The 14665-nt window shown below is 42.1% G+C and overlaps 1 protein-coding gene across 2 annotated transcripts in view; it reads left to right on the forward strand.

Moving 5' to 3' along the window:
* Positions 1 to 14665, forward strand: part of pknox2 (pbx/knotted 1 homeobox 2) — a 102200-nt gene that overhangs the window by 77130 nt on the left and 10405 nt on the right. The window contains exons 5-12 of one of the 2 annotated variants that reach the window (XM_058627129.1): positions 1731 to 1902; positions 3889 to 4074; positions 4235 to 4370; positions 6887 to 6984; positions 10348 to 10467; positions 10776 to 10852; positions 11132 to 11307; positions 11638 to 11899. In XM_058627129.1, the coding sequence (XP_058483112.1) occupies positions 1731 to 1902; positions 3889 to 4074; positions 4235 to 4370; positions 6887 to 6984; positions 10348 to 10467; positions 10776 to 10852; positions 11132 to 11307; positions 11638 to 11899 (1227 nt within the window). Of the gene's footprint in view, positions 1 to 1730; positions 1903 to 3888; positions 4075 to 4234; positions 4371 to 6886; positions 6985 to 10347; positions 10468 to 10775; positions 10853 to 11131; positions 11308 to 11637; positions 13954 to 14665 lie in introns of those variants that run through there. The other variant, XM_058627126.1, reaches the window with a different exon arrangement.

A 14665-nucleotide genomic window follows, 5' to 3' on the forward strand; every position in this document is an offset into this window, starting at 1 on the left:
AGAAAAAAGGAAAAAGTACAACAGAATTGTTGTCTGTCACATATAGAATGAGTCAGACAGAGAAAGAAAAAAGGATTTTAATGGCCTGTGGATCAAATGTCTCAACTTTCTGTCCCACTGCTTCTGTGAAGGTTCTCAGTCGCCCAGGTCCGTGGTCGTCTTCATGTGTTAACTAGTGGCTGAGTGTTTGTGTGAAAGCACGGCGGCTTCCGCGGTGAACGAGGTGAATAACAGTCCCCCCGGTTATAAATGTGGTTAGGTTTAGAACACTGAAAGTCAATCTTCCTCCCAACTTATCATGGAGTTCTGTCAGCCCGGTCATTAGGGCAGCGGCTTTCTTTCAAGTGGAAATGTTCCATCATTTTGGCGTCTACCACACGCAGCGGGTGCAACATGGACCATTGCACAGTGTATCTGGGGGGGGGGGGGGCACCTTATGTGAGTGACATTCTCTATAAAAGGCAGATGTTAACAACGTAGGTGACACTGTGAAGCCTTAGCGCCACCGCTGGACCGTTTCCTATCCACTTAAAGATCCCTTTTCTCTGATCTCTTGCAGAAACATGTGCCTATATGTTCAGCGTGTCCTTCAGAGGAATGTCACAGAGCCGTCGCACTTTTTTTAAAAGCACAGTGAGGACAGGGGACGTGCTTCGGAGACGAGCTCGTACTGGAGCTTGAAATTCTTCTCTCTAGTGCGGAAACGGGTCTTTGCAGAGATAATGGTGGGAGAGCCAGAGACGTGTCTATATAAGATCACATCAGGCATTCACCAGAGGTTTATTATTCAGTCCAAGTCGGTTTCTCTTGAAGAGAGACTAATAATATAAAGTAGGGCTGCAACTGAATTATTTTCTCCATTTGTTGATTAGTTGTTTGGTCCAGAAAATGTTGACCGGTGTTTCCCATTCTTGTTTTGTCCACAAACCGAAATTATTCAGTTTTAATGATTTCTTTGTTAAGTGGAGCAAAGAATCCAGAAAATGTTCACATTTAAGAATTCAAAGAACTTGTTTTAATTATTTAAAAAAAACACTTGGACAATTAATTTAGTCATCGATTAGTAATCGATTTATCGAGTAATCATTCTTGTCCTAATGTAAAGTACAAAATAGCAAAACTAATACAGATATTTATGCCAAAGATGGCATAATGTAATAATGCCGTAAATAAAAATAAAGTAAAGGTTAGGTTAGATTAAGGTAAAGACAGTATTGACTTGAACTTGAAACAAATGGAATTTATTGCACGTAAAAAAAGTTGTTTTCAACATTAATTTTTGAATAAATCTTTTAAAAAAAATCTTTTAAATCTACCTTTAAATCACTGTCTAATATCTTTACTCGTGCTGCATCTAAAACCTTGGAATTCCACTGAATGCGTGTGTTGTATTTTTGCCGGATGACGCGTGGGACAGGAAGTTATACTCCGTTACAGCATTAAAAGCGTTACTTTCAAAATAAAAGCCCCCTGTTTTGTAATAATCGTTTGATCACTTTGCAACGAATTGAAACAACACAAGTTTAAATTCATTGCACAGCCCTAATGTAAAGTCTGTAGAATGTTAAAACAACAAAACAAAACAAAAAAATGGTGTCATTTAAGCCATTTAAAATCAAGTTTTCCTTCCGTCCCTGCTTAATGTGTGCCAACAGTTACATCTAATGCACGCTCATTGATTTCATACTGGAGTCAATCTCTGTGTCTCTCTGTGTCTCTTCTCTCCTCAGACATCCACTGTTCCCCCTGCTGGCGTTGTTGTTTGAGAAATGTGAGCAGGCGACACAGGGCTCTGAATGCATCACGTCTGCCAGCTTTGATGTGGACATCGAGAACTTTGTGCACCAGCAGGAGCGAGAACACAAGCCCTTCTTCAGCGAAGACCCAGAGCTGGACAACTTGGTGAGTTCTCCTTCCTCTGACAAGGACGGACACATGTCACCGAGCAAACACTCGCAGTAGAGTGATGTTTAAAGCTGTTTGACGTATTAACAAAAGTCCCGTTCCACTCAAGCCATTGTCACAGTCATTGGCGTTGAGTTCACACAGTGCTCATTAAGTGTATCCGCTCCACATGACTCTCTCAACACAGCAGTGTTTGGATGTTGTGTTGCCCAGCAACAGTCTGACACCACACACAGGGAAATGATTGGTTTGATTATTTGATATAGAGCTGCGGCTAACGATTATTTTCATAATTTTCATATTTTGACTGAAAAGTGGCTTCTTGTTACATTGTTACTGTTCATGGAGGCCAAACAACCAGAATAGTGGCATCTTCAACAACACAATTCACCAAAACTTACACACACACACACATTTCAACGAAAAGGATTTCAAAGACAGCCATTTCAAGAAACCGACAAAAAATTTAAAATTTAAATCATAAAATTAAAGAAGACAATGACAGAGCAGCAGAGATGCCTCCCCTTCTATTTCATATATGGCCACACCTCCCCTTGTACCACACCGAGCAACAGTTGGATCCTGAGGGAAAGAAGAGGTGGAGCTAAACCCAGTCAAGACAAGAATAAATAAATAAATAAATAAATAGAGTGCACTTCTGCTGTTACAGTAGTTTGGGTGGCAGGCTGACAAGTGCCGAACAGTCAATTAAGCCTGCGTCTGTGTGTTTTATGAGGCCCTGGGCGTGGGCAACCCTCCCAGAGGGCACTAACGCCTTCCACAGAGCAGTGATGATGCAAAGGGTGTGACTCGCTTTGAAAGGTGCACAAGTTACCGGTCCCTCGATTAAGCGCGTGCAGTTTAATTAGCCGATTGATAACGCCTCTCCTGTCCACTCTGTTGACCTTGAGGGGTGACTTTGACAACGAAACGCCAGTGGCATAGATGCATCAGTGTGACCAGTGGCTGCAGGGGCGGAGCATAAAAACTCCAGTTGTCCACTCAGACACGACTTCCTGTTTAGTGTCACTAAAACTGACAAATACTGAAAGAATCGATTGGAATTAAAATGTATTATAAAAGCTACAACCTAAAAAGACATTACTCTTTTCTCTACACTATCTATCTATCTATCTATCTATCTATCTATCTTAGTGGACGCAGCTAATGCTGTAAGGGAGATAAATAAAATGCTTGGGAGTAGAGTTTCTCAAAACAGGACACAGCACAAAATGTGAGCCTTTAAATTAAATTTCAAAAAGGTAAATAAATAAATATTTATTAACTCGCCTAATGCACATAAATGGATACAAGTAGCCATTGGATCATTATTATTATTATTAGTAGTAGTAGTATAAATATTATTATTAGTAGTAGTAGTACAAATATTAATATTATTATCATTATTGTTATTAGTATTATTATTATTATTATTACATGCCAAACTATAACCCTGGCTCCAAGCTGTTTCCTAGCAACGCAACTCCAATGAAATGGTCTATTGATGGTCAGTGTCGTCTACCTCCTCTAATATTCTGGAAGCTCCTCTCTTGACCCCTGCATTTATTTCATCCATTTTTATTTTTTTTATTATCATTATTATTATTATTTGAAAACGTCAGAGCAGAGTAATATTTCCTCTGTCCCTCTGCAACTTCCCAGCTGTCCGTCTGTACAACACACACACACACACACACACACCACAAAACTCCCAGAGGAAACTTCTGCAGCACTTACTTTCAACCAATGTCGGCAGTGTGTGTTTGAGTGTGTGTAGAGCTGATAGATTTAAAAAAACAAACGATATAAAATCTCTTAAAAACTCTCTTAAAACTCTACTTTTTGTTGTAAATGGGTCAAAATTATGATTTGGCATACGTGACTAACATTGTTCAATGAATTGTATGTGTATTGTACACCTTCATAGTTAATCATTATTGAGAGAGTTGAGTTTTGTATTGTTGGTTTGTCTGCGTCCCTCAGATGGTGAAGGCCATTCAGGTGTTGAGGATCCACCTCCTGGAATTAGAGAAGGTCAACGAGCTCTGCAAGGATTTCTGCAACCGCTACATCACCTGCCTGAAGACCAAGATGCACAGCGACAACCTTCTGCGTAACGACCTGGGAGGACCCTATTCTCCGACGCACACCAGTCTCAGCATGCAGCAGGTCAGGATTTTACAGTTTTTTTTACGATATCCCGCTCAGTGTAGTACTTCCCAACAACATCCAAGTGTGATTCATCACCACGTTAATTTTTCCGAAACACAAACAATAGTCGTCCCTCTTCACGTTTGCTCACTAGTGTCTCTCTGTGATCCCCCCCCAGGAACTAATTCAGACCTCCTCTCCATCCATGACCTCTGTCTCCAGCTCTGTTAACCCCTCAGGGATTGTGGTGCCCGCCGGGGGTCTGCAACAAGGCAACGTCGCCATGACTACCATCAACTCTCAAGTAGTTTCGGGTAAGCCTACGATGACACGAGCACAAAAAAACATTCAAACCTGACATGAGATTGTGATTGCCTCGTGTTAGTTTATAAGTGCAAGTAGAGACTTTTTAAACTTTGATTTGAAATAAACCCGGTGATACGTCTGACATCCATGAGACTGGTATTAGTTCAGGCTGTTCTGCTCTGACGAGCGGTTTCATTTTACAGTCTGCGGCGCTTCCTCATTAAAAAGTCACAATATAATTTTTCAAGTTTCCATTAATACACTTGCTTTTCACAATGCACCCTTTTCCCTCGCTCCAGTGTTATATCCAGTACAGAATATACTGCACAGGGCTTTTGTCAATGGAGATGGAGTTTATCTTGTCTGGATGCGTGATAGAATTATCATGGCAGGTGGTAGCAGATTACAGATTAATGCTGTTTCTAGAGAGGGGACCCGGTCTTATATTAAGTGCCGTTATGAAATTAATTTAGTTATGAGATATTGGACTAATGACACCGATCCAGATTGAGGCAATACTTTGGGTCCGTTGGTTTTATCACTTCTAAATATGTAATGATATAACACAACTTGAGATGCTAATTCATCTTGGTGCAAAATTATGAATTTGGCAACAGGAAAACACTCATTGGACACAGAAGCTTGTACATAAAACAAGCAGCAGCAGCAGCAGCAGCTACGATATTTAGAAAAGAATCAGGTATCAGTCAGGAACATGCTCATCATAATCAAACCATTTATTGCGAGAAATGGAAATACAGTGACACTTGGCACTGGTGGCTCCACTCTTTAGATGATACTCCCTAGAATTCGCCAAGCAGAATGCTCAGCCAAACATTGAGTGCGATGCAGGAAATCCTCGTACAAGAGCCAGATTAAGCAAGACTTGGAAAAACATTTTGAATCTGCTGATCTCTGGTCTACAAAGATGGAGGCTGGGGTGGTGGTGGTGGTGGTGGTGGTGGAGCTTTGCCAGCATCAGAAGTGAGAGACAGCAAGAGTACAGCAAGAAATAAGTGAGGGAGAAAGTGTTGGAGTCTGACCTGTGGGGTCCCTCAAAGTTCTATTTTGGGACCGGTTTTGTTTTCCAAAATGAATGCTGCCAATAGATATATGACATTAAATTCCACTTCTAAGGGTTAGACACACAACGGAGATGCTAATGTAGCCCAGATCAGATTTTATACACACAACACAAACACACCAAGCTGGGTTGGTCTGAATCTAGCAAACAAAATTGGTCCTGAAACCAGTTTCCCAATAAAAACCACAACAGTCGGATACAGTCACACATAGACTGACAAATACGGCAAGAAATGATGCAGTAAGTATATACTTAATATGTACTGTGAACTTAAATTTGATCTTAACCCTTAGTGCTCAGGTGCACCTTTGGGGATAATACACAACTCCTTATATGAACATCCTGGGGGGGGGGGTGGGGGTTATAAGACAAGATAAGATGAGATAAGATAGTCCTTTATTTGTCCCGCAGTGGGGAAATTTACATTGTTACAGCAGCAAGACAGTAAAGATAAAGATAATGAACATGCATTACCAAAAAAGAAAATTACAATATAGAAAGATATTAACACTTAGACTAAAATTAGTTAAAATAGAATGTACGTTATAGACAATTAGCAGAATATACACAGTAAGGATTTATAGGTCACATGTTCAGGCTTTAAAAAATGCGTCTTATGTGTTGTTGAGTCAAAGTTATGATTCATTTTATATCACAATTTTAGTAGTGATATAAAGTAGCAGTAATTGTGCAGAAATCACCAAATTTTGCTTAATGCTTAAAATCGATTTTAAGCCTTTTGAGTACTTTTTGCTCTGGTGTGTTTATATAGTTGGTCAATACATACTGTATATATTTTCTGTTTGTCAAAATAATTAATTTATTTGATCAGATTGTCTAGGTTTATGCTGGAAAGAAAGGATATGAGACACTCTGTATTGCATACATACTGTAAATTTTAACATGGTAATGGAAACAAGCAGCCTAAATGCTCTGTGTTCTAAGGGTTTAACAACTACGTATGTTAGCATTTTGTTTACGCAGCATTCGGACATGACCGTCTGACATCAAATGTCAAGTCTATGTCACGGCTACAGTGACTCATGTTTAATGCACACGTGTATCAGAGAGTCTACATGGCTGCTAGGTTCTTTTTAATGTCAAGCCTCTACACTGGAATGTTAATCCTGTCCTCCGGAAATCCCTTTTAACGCAAAATAAATCAATGCCCCCGTCTTTGATCACTACACACGCCGTGCTCAAACAGACTGTGATAAGAGCGTCTTGATCAAGCTTAATTAAGCCGTCAGCCAAAACACTCTGGTTTCTTCATCTTCTTTTTTTTCCCGGGGTTAAAGGGAACTAATGCACCTTGAATTGAATCATCTACTTTCTTGTTTGCCTTGTTTTTTTTTATTCGAGGGTAGCTGGCAGGAAGTGAGTAAAGCTCTGCCGACAAAAAACCCACTTGATACTCATGATGGCAAATTATCCCTTCAGGTGGGACCCTGTACCAGCCGGTTGCCATGGTGACATCACAAGGGCAAGTGTTAACGCAGGCGCTGCCGCCGGGAACCATCCAGATTCAGAACTCACAGGTAATGCCGCCGGGCTGCTGATGCTTTGGCCCGACACTTTCCACAACACATTCCCTTCACCGTGCCCTCACCACCCACTGGCTCAGTTTGTTCTTATTAAACGGGGGCCTCTCTCCATCTCCCAGAATGCCCCTGGGCGCCCTTTTCATTGTCTCTGTCTGAACACGACCCCCCGCTGAGGCACAAAATGGAAATTGTTTATTCCCATTATGCGTGTGTGTGTGTGTGTGTGGGGAGGGGGGGGCGCTTACATCTCACTGTCATGTACGAGCGGCGGTTTTGACGGATGTCATTCGCTAAATCGCTTAACTTCATTTATGGATCAAATGTGAGGGATTTAATCGGACGTTAAGCGGACGTCGTACAGTATTGTTCGACAACCTCCTTGACTCCCGAGGAGGAGAGTGGAGTATTATGGACAGGAAATATTATGCTCACAAGTGTTTTATCGCCTCCCCATGAAAAGGGTTTAGGGCATACAACCCCACATGAATGCCTGGAATTGGATTTTTTTTATGACACAAGGACACATTTTGTGCTTTTCGTCTTCTCTCTTTGAGCGCAGGTTGTTGTGGAGATAAAGTGTGCCTCGTGCCCATCGCCGCTAATCAGAGGAGGTTGAAACGGTCTTCATCAACGCGGCGGGGGGTGACTGAGGGTCACTTTCCCTCCAGTATAGGGGAAATTGAACATTTGCTCCACCCCCCCAGATATTAGAAATGCTTAGTCATGTGTCCTTTATAAAAACTTTATTGTTTTATTGTGTTGACAACAGAGATGGCGCATACTCAGGGACGTTTTAGATTGTAGCGCCCCGGAGCGGAAGAGGGAGCTTGATAAGACACGTGTCGTAGCGCCAAGGAGCGAGCGCTGTAATATGCGGCACCTCAGTGGAGCGTGGCTCTCTTTCACCCTCTCCCTCTCTCTCTCGTGCCGTGTCTCTTTCCCCTCGCTAACTGCTTTTGATTAAGTGTGATTTTCTTTCTCTTTGACATAAAGCCGAGGAAGCCGCTCCGCAATCAAATCTATGCAGCCATGTTTTATTCATGAGTCGTTTTTTTTTTAAAAAACCTAAGAATCAAAATCAAATTGGGACAATTTCTGAATCAAGCACCCGGCTATAATATCTTTGGAATCTATGTGGGAAATAACTATTAGTGTCCAAAACCTTCAGGACTTCTGTTTTTTTTTGGCCTATCAAGGGCAGAAACCCCTCCTCCTCCAGAAGCAGGGAACAGCAAAACATGAGTAACAGCAAGTGTCACTGAATGTAATGCGATATAAAACATACAGCGGAAGAGAATAAAAAGAAATGTTTCACTAGAAAAAACTATTTTCTGGACACTTTAGACGCTATATAATAGTTGTCCTGACTTGTTGCATATGATCATAAATATGTTGGCGCCACATATTGATATTTTAGTCAGTAAAATGTTGTACTTTAAAGAGATTTTGCCACTGATTTCACTCTGGAATTCCCTACTTGACATTTGAAAGTTCATTTTTTTTCTTATTTGTCACACACTCTCACTTTCTTTCTTCTCTTTTCTTGAATACGCCCTTTAAATTGCCTTTTATTCAAAGTAAAACTACCATCGCTGTAGCGTCACTTATAGCGATATGCTCCTCGTGTTCCACGTTCATGGAAAAGTCTGATTAATTACAGCCAGATATTTCTCTGTTGCCCGGAAACGCTTCAGAGAACCAACTATCGTCTTTTTGGCGGCTGTTAAACCTGCAAATACCATCTTCTTATAGTGGCCAGCCTGGTGTTATCCTTAAGTATACATGTAGTGTCATCATAAAACAAAAATAGCCTTACTTCTTCATGGCCGTGACCCCTCCTTACATCCAGCGGCATCCTGCAGTTGTGGGCCTGGAGAGCGGCTCACGTTCAGGCAGCTAACTCTGTCCCTGACAGTTCGGGGGGGGGGGGGAGTTGGCACTCGGCCGAGGCGGAGCGTCGCTACACGTGTGCCGGGAATTGAACGCGGCCCTGTCACTTGCCCCGGCGAGTGATCACACTCGTGAGCGTGCGGTGCCGTCAATTAATGAATTCATCCTCACTCTCCCCCGGAAATTGGGGGAGCATGAATGTGGATGTGTGTTGTTATTACATATATATATATATATAATGGCATGATTATTGCGCGGAACATTTTCATATGTTTTTAAGCCTCGGCAAATACCTCTCAGTCATGTGACACACACACACACACTCACACGCGCAAACTTGTTTTCCTAGCTTAGTGAGGACCACACCGTTGCCCCCTTACTCTGACTTTAACCCTTGGTAAATTGCCGTGGGGATAAAACACAACTCTTTATATGGACATCCTGGGGCTGTGTGTTTAAAGGTCACATAGTCAGGCTTTAAAAGTGGTATAAAGTGGCACTAATTGTGCAGAAGTGACAAAATGAGAGCGCTTTTCTCTTCTTTTTGTTCATAAAAACGAGTCGAGTGAACTTTAAACTGTGACGTCCTTCCAAATTTCACAAATGATTTTAAACATTATGAGTATTTTTTGCTCAGGTGTCTTTATATAGTATAGTATATATAAATTACATTTTTTTTCATCAGATTGCCTAGGTTGTGCTGAAAAAAAGGATGCCAGACACTCTTTATTGTACATTCTTATAGCTTGTATATATATCGTATGTTTTAACATAGTAATGGGGGGAAAAAGCAGCTGAAATGCTCTGTGTTCTAAGGGTTAACCATCACAACTAAGTGACTAACCTTAACCCTAACCCTAAAACCAGGCATTAAGCCTGAAAAAGCCCTTTCAAGTCATCAAAGATGGGGCTTTGCATTTCTTTTGGACCTCACAAAGATATGAACACACACACACTACAGGCTGTCAAAAATCAAACATCTTCTCGTCCTTCATCAGCCACACTCTCCCGAAACACAAAAAGACTTGCCGAGGTCGTTACAAAGGGAAAAACACAAACGCAGCCACACTCTGTCGCCGCTCCTCACTTATTCACCACCAAACTTTTGCCCTCAAGGCTTCCGACCCTCACCCGCCCGTCTTTAAACTCGCTCAAGCACCAAAACAGACCGCCGCTGACCCTCTTGTATTTCCACACAAGTCAAGGGTGCTTTTTTTTTTTTTTCCTTCATATTTTAAGTAGCATTACTCAAACTCAGTTACCATGGTGACACTTGAGGAGGTGTTTCTGCCCTTGCCACTGACAAGACGATAGGTAATTGGTAGTCTCGCATTTGTTTCTGTGGCAACAATAACTAAGCAGCGTCTTTCTCCTTCCTTTTTTTTTTTCTTTTCTTTTCTTTTCTTTCCTTTCCTTTGCTTTGATTTGATTTTTTTTCTGCCTCCACTCTTGGTGTCTGTCGTGAAGGTAAACCTGGACCTGTCATCTCTGTTGGACAGTGAAGACAAGAAGTCCAAAAATAAGAGGGGGGTCCTGCCCAAGCATGCCACCAACATCATGCGCTCCTGGCTCTTTCAGCATCTCATGGTGAGATGGCGTGGGTGCATGTGTGCGTGCGTGTAAGTAGGGCTGGGCAATAGAATTGTGATTTTTCCTCCCTATCAATAAATAAAACAGGAGGTTTTTTTTTTTTATCATGTTTATGCAGTTGAGGTTTAACACATGTAATCACGTTTGAATGCTTTTACCTCAGATGTGTGAAATGTCATTTTGGCCCGTACCCAGCCCTACGTATATAAACGTGCATATATGCATGTGTGTGTTTTACGCGCGAGTGAAAATACTGAGGTGTGTCCGTCTTTCTCTCCCCCCTCCTCTCTCCCCCCTCCTTTCAGCACCCGTACCCGACAGAAGACGAGAAAAGACAGATCGCCGGACAGACAAATCTAACCCTTTTGCAAGTGAACAACTGGTAAGATGCTGATGCAGCATCGCCGCAGCTATGATAACAACCACCCCTTGTGGACAACACTTCATGTTACTGCAGTAGAAATATGAGGGGAGGCTTCACTTGAATTGAGCCTTAAAACACTGGGGCTCCTCAGGTTTGCTTGTAATGTGGCGCCATCTCATGGTCACATACCACCAGTACACTAAGAGACCAGTTTCAGTGCAGATAATCAAACTTCATTGACCTACAAAGCCTTTCACAGCAAATGATCATCTTTGACCGTCTGTGTCCGCGACCCAGGTTCATCAACGCTCGCCGGCGCATCCTCCAGCCGATGCTGGACGCCAGTAACCCGGACCCGTCTCCCAAAGCCAAGAAGATGAAGTCCCAGCACCGTCCCACGCAGCGCTTCTGGCCCGACTCCATCGTGGCGGGCGTCCTCCAGACGCACAGATCTCAAACGGGCAACTCTGACAGTATGGCAACTCTGCAATAAAACAAACGCAGAGGTTTTATGTCATGTCGTTTCAACACATGCGCAGTCTTGTCTTTCGTCGCTAGGTGGCACTGTTGTCACTTCCCAGATATTTATTGGAGAGGATGTGAAGAACAGAGAGTATGAGATGATAGAAGGATAAAAAAAAACTTGCCTTTATCTGTGCATGTGTTGAAAACTGTGTGAAATTCAACTCTAAAACATCTCATTTAGCTGTCATGAACATTTAAACATTTAATTTCATTTAAACAGTCCTATTTTTTTTAGTATTCACCCTCTTTGTGTCTCTTCCTTCTTCTTCATCCCTCAGACCCACTGAGTATGGACAGCCTTCAGTCCCTGTCCTCAGACTCGGCCACCCTGGCCATGCAGCAGGCCATGCTGGGCGCCGACGACTCCATGGACGGCACCGAGGAGGACGACGAGGAAGAGGAGGAGGAGGAGGAGGAGGAGGGGATGGAGGAGGACGACGAGGAGGACGACGGGGAGGAGGACGACGACCGAGGGAGGCAGATGTCCGGCGGGGGACGTGCGAGGAGGGAGCTGAGCATGGAGCACAGTGAGGAACTGGAGTAGAGGGGTCAAAGGGGGGGAGTGCGTACTTACTATGGCCACAGTTGTTCCAATCCAGGAAAACTCTAATGCTTACGTGATTCTTTCAAGCGTTCAAAGGGCGAACTATGACTCTTCTGCAGAGCGTCAAAAACCCACACACAACGATCATGAATATAGAGAATGAATATTAGTTTAACAATGTGCTGTTTCTTTCTTTTTTTTTTTTTTTGTATGTTCTCATGCAGTGAGTGCCACAAATGTTTGAGTGATGACACTTTTTTTTTTTTCTTGTTGGTATTTTATAGCCAACCTGGTTGCCAGGATCACACGTTGCCAATGTTTCTAACTCATCTTGTGTTTTCAGAACCAAAATGAAGTCATTTGTCCACTACAAAAAAACGTTTGAGCCGCTTGTGATGAACAAGGGGGGCGACGTTAACCTTTCTCCTGCTTATAAGCGTGGTTTCGGTCCCAAAGTGGAGCTCAGTCCAACATCGGTGATACTGGTATGCATATAATGCTAGTAAATTGAATTATGTTCGAATTTCATTACATGGTCTAAGCAGCTTTGTTTTATTTTTTTTGCATATGACAATAAACTTCTTGTATCTTGCATCGATTGGCAAACTCATATTGTGCACCTGCCGACTCCTGCTTCACAGCGAGGCACGTCGCGAGCCCGCCTCCGCCGCGGCACCTGCTCTCGCTGCTGTATCTGATCTGAATTAATGTCAAAGTGTTGTCGGCGAGTGCTGCCCCCGCGAGTCCTCGTGGATTACGTATGTGCCAGGCCAGAGCCGTGCCAGACGCAACTGATTGCAATCATCAAATGTATAAAATCACATTTTGCCACAAAGGTCATCGTCCTGACTGAAATGTGGTTAGGTTATGGCACAAAAAGGTATCTCGTTAGCGCTCGGGGGGGGTATGACAGTGGATTATTAATAACGAAGGGTTTCGTATTGCTCAGAGGGATAAATCTCCAGATAAATAAATAAGAAAGGACGTAGTCATGCAGCAGGTACAGTCCGGTAGTCAACAACATACAGTGTATAATTATGCTGAGAAGGTTTATTTTTACAACTTTCTGTTGACGCACTTTATATTTGACTCCAACTCGGCAAGACCCCCAGCTTTTACGGACTTTGTTAACCTGGCGTCCTCATCCGACGCGTGTTTACCTTTAAAACCTCAATGTATACCTTGTAACAGCCATAAATAAACTTCAATTTCATCCCTCTAATCCACAGTGAAGTGTGGACGGTACAAAATATTGCACTCGAGGCACATGGTTAATGAGAAGAGCCGTTTTGACTGTCACAGTTCTACAGTTTAAACTTGATTTAAATGTGAGCTGAGCCCCCGTATTGTTCACGTGTCATTTCACTTTCAAAAATAAAAGCGAGTCTCACACACACACACACACACAAGCAAGCGCACAAAAAAAGAAGAAGCATAAAAGCTGTGCATGCAACCGCAGGAGTGACTGTGTGTTTGGGAGAACATCATTTGCACCTTCTGACTGACTCCTAGTTTCTCAGGTTAAATAACGCTCACACGACGTGTTTCTTCGTCTCTCGTGAGGGGAAACGCGTCGACACTCTGCTCCGGCAAAAGTTTTCAGGCATGATTTTAGAAATCCTTTTTTTTCTCTTTGAAAGCGAAACAAAAGAAAACAAAAAAAAAAGAATGCAAAACAAACACGTAGTTAAGTGGTGTACTCTGACTGCACATTATAGTATGTATATCGGATTTTTCCATATGTTTGCATTCTGATAATGAACGTTTGCATATTTATTCTGTTTTTTTTTTTGTTGTTTTTGTTTGTTTGTTTGTTTTTTTTCCTGCGTGACCGAAAAGGAACAACATGACGATGACAGTTTTTGCAGACTTTGGCAGCAGAGGCTGTTGGAGTGGCTGCATGGTGGCTGCACAAACACTCAACTTCAACCGTCAACTGTCAGAAGTGCTTGTGTGTTGTTGTTTTTTTTTTGTGACCCTGGGCGATTCTGTCGCAAAATAAGAGCATGACAAGCCTCGCCAGTCACCCCACATACGCCCCCCCCCCCCCCCCCCCCACATCTCAGCAATCGAGAAAAATCCCAAAAAACCATGGCCAATGACTTTGGATAAACCCTGATGTGTCATTTACTGACAAACTTTTTTTGTAACGGAAAGGAGACACTTTTGAGGACGAGGACGAAAAAGAGGAATAAAAAAAAAAAGGCAAGAAAAGAAACTTTCAATTTTACGCGAAGGATTTTTGAACTGTGAAAACTATTTCAGCTCTCCGCTTTGTACTAAAAAACACACGAATGGAGTAACTCATTTCTAATGTGAAGATGTCTAGGAAAAAAACAGAAACATGTTATATTGAATGTTCTGATTGTTCATTGTGAAGTATGTTGCTCATTGATGTTCTTTTCCCCGTTTGCTCTCTCTCTTTTTTTTTTTAATGGATCTTCCAGAACAAGTGGCAGAAAATAGGAACTATTTCTATTTCATTTGTACACTCTGTTGTCATAATCTATTGTGTTTCAATAGACCAATTTTAATAATTAAACATGTAAAGGTACTGCGTTGGATTGGGTGATGTCACTGAAGGATCACAAATTGAAACTATGGACTAGTTTGTGTGTGTATGTGTGTGTGTGTGTGTGCGCGCGGGATTGTGAATAATCTCTGTAACATCTCTACAATTTAGTGGGTCCTCACAAATTCAAAGGGCTTTTTGAAAGTTAAGATTTCTTTTATTTTTTGGGTTAGATTGGGGTTGAAACACA

The sequence above is a fragment of the Solea solea genome, chromosome 4 (assembly GCF_958295425.1).
Source record: "Solea solea chromosome 4, fSolSol10.1, whole genome shotgun sequence".
In the NCBI taxonomy this organism is placed as follows: Eukaryota; Metazoa; Chordata; class Actinopteri; order Pleuronectiformes; family Soleidae; genus Solea; species Solea solea.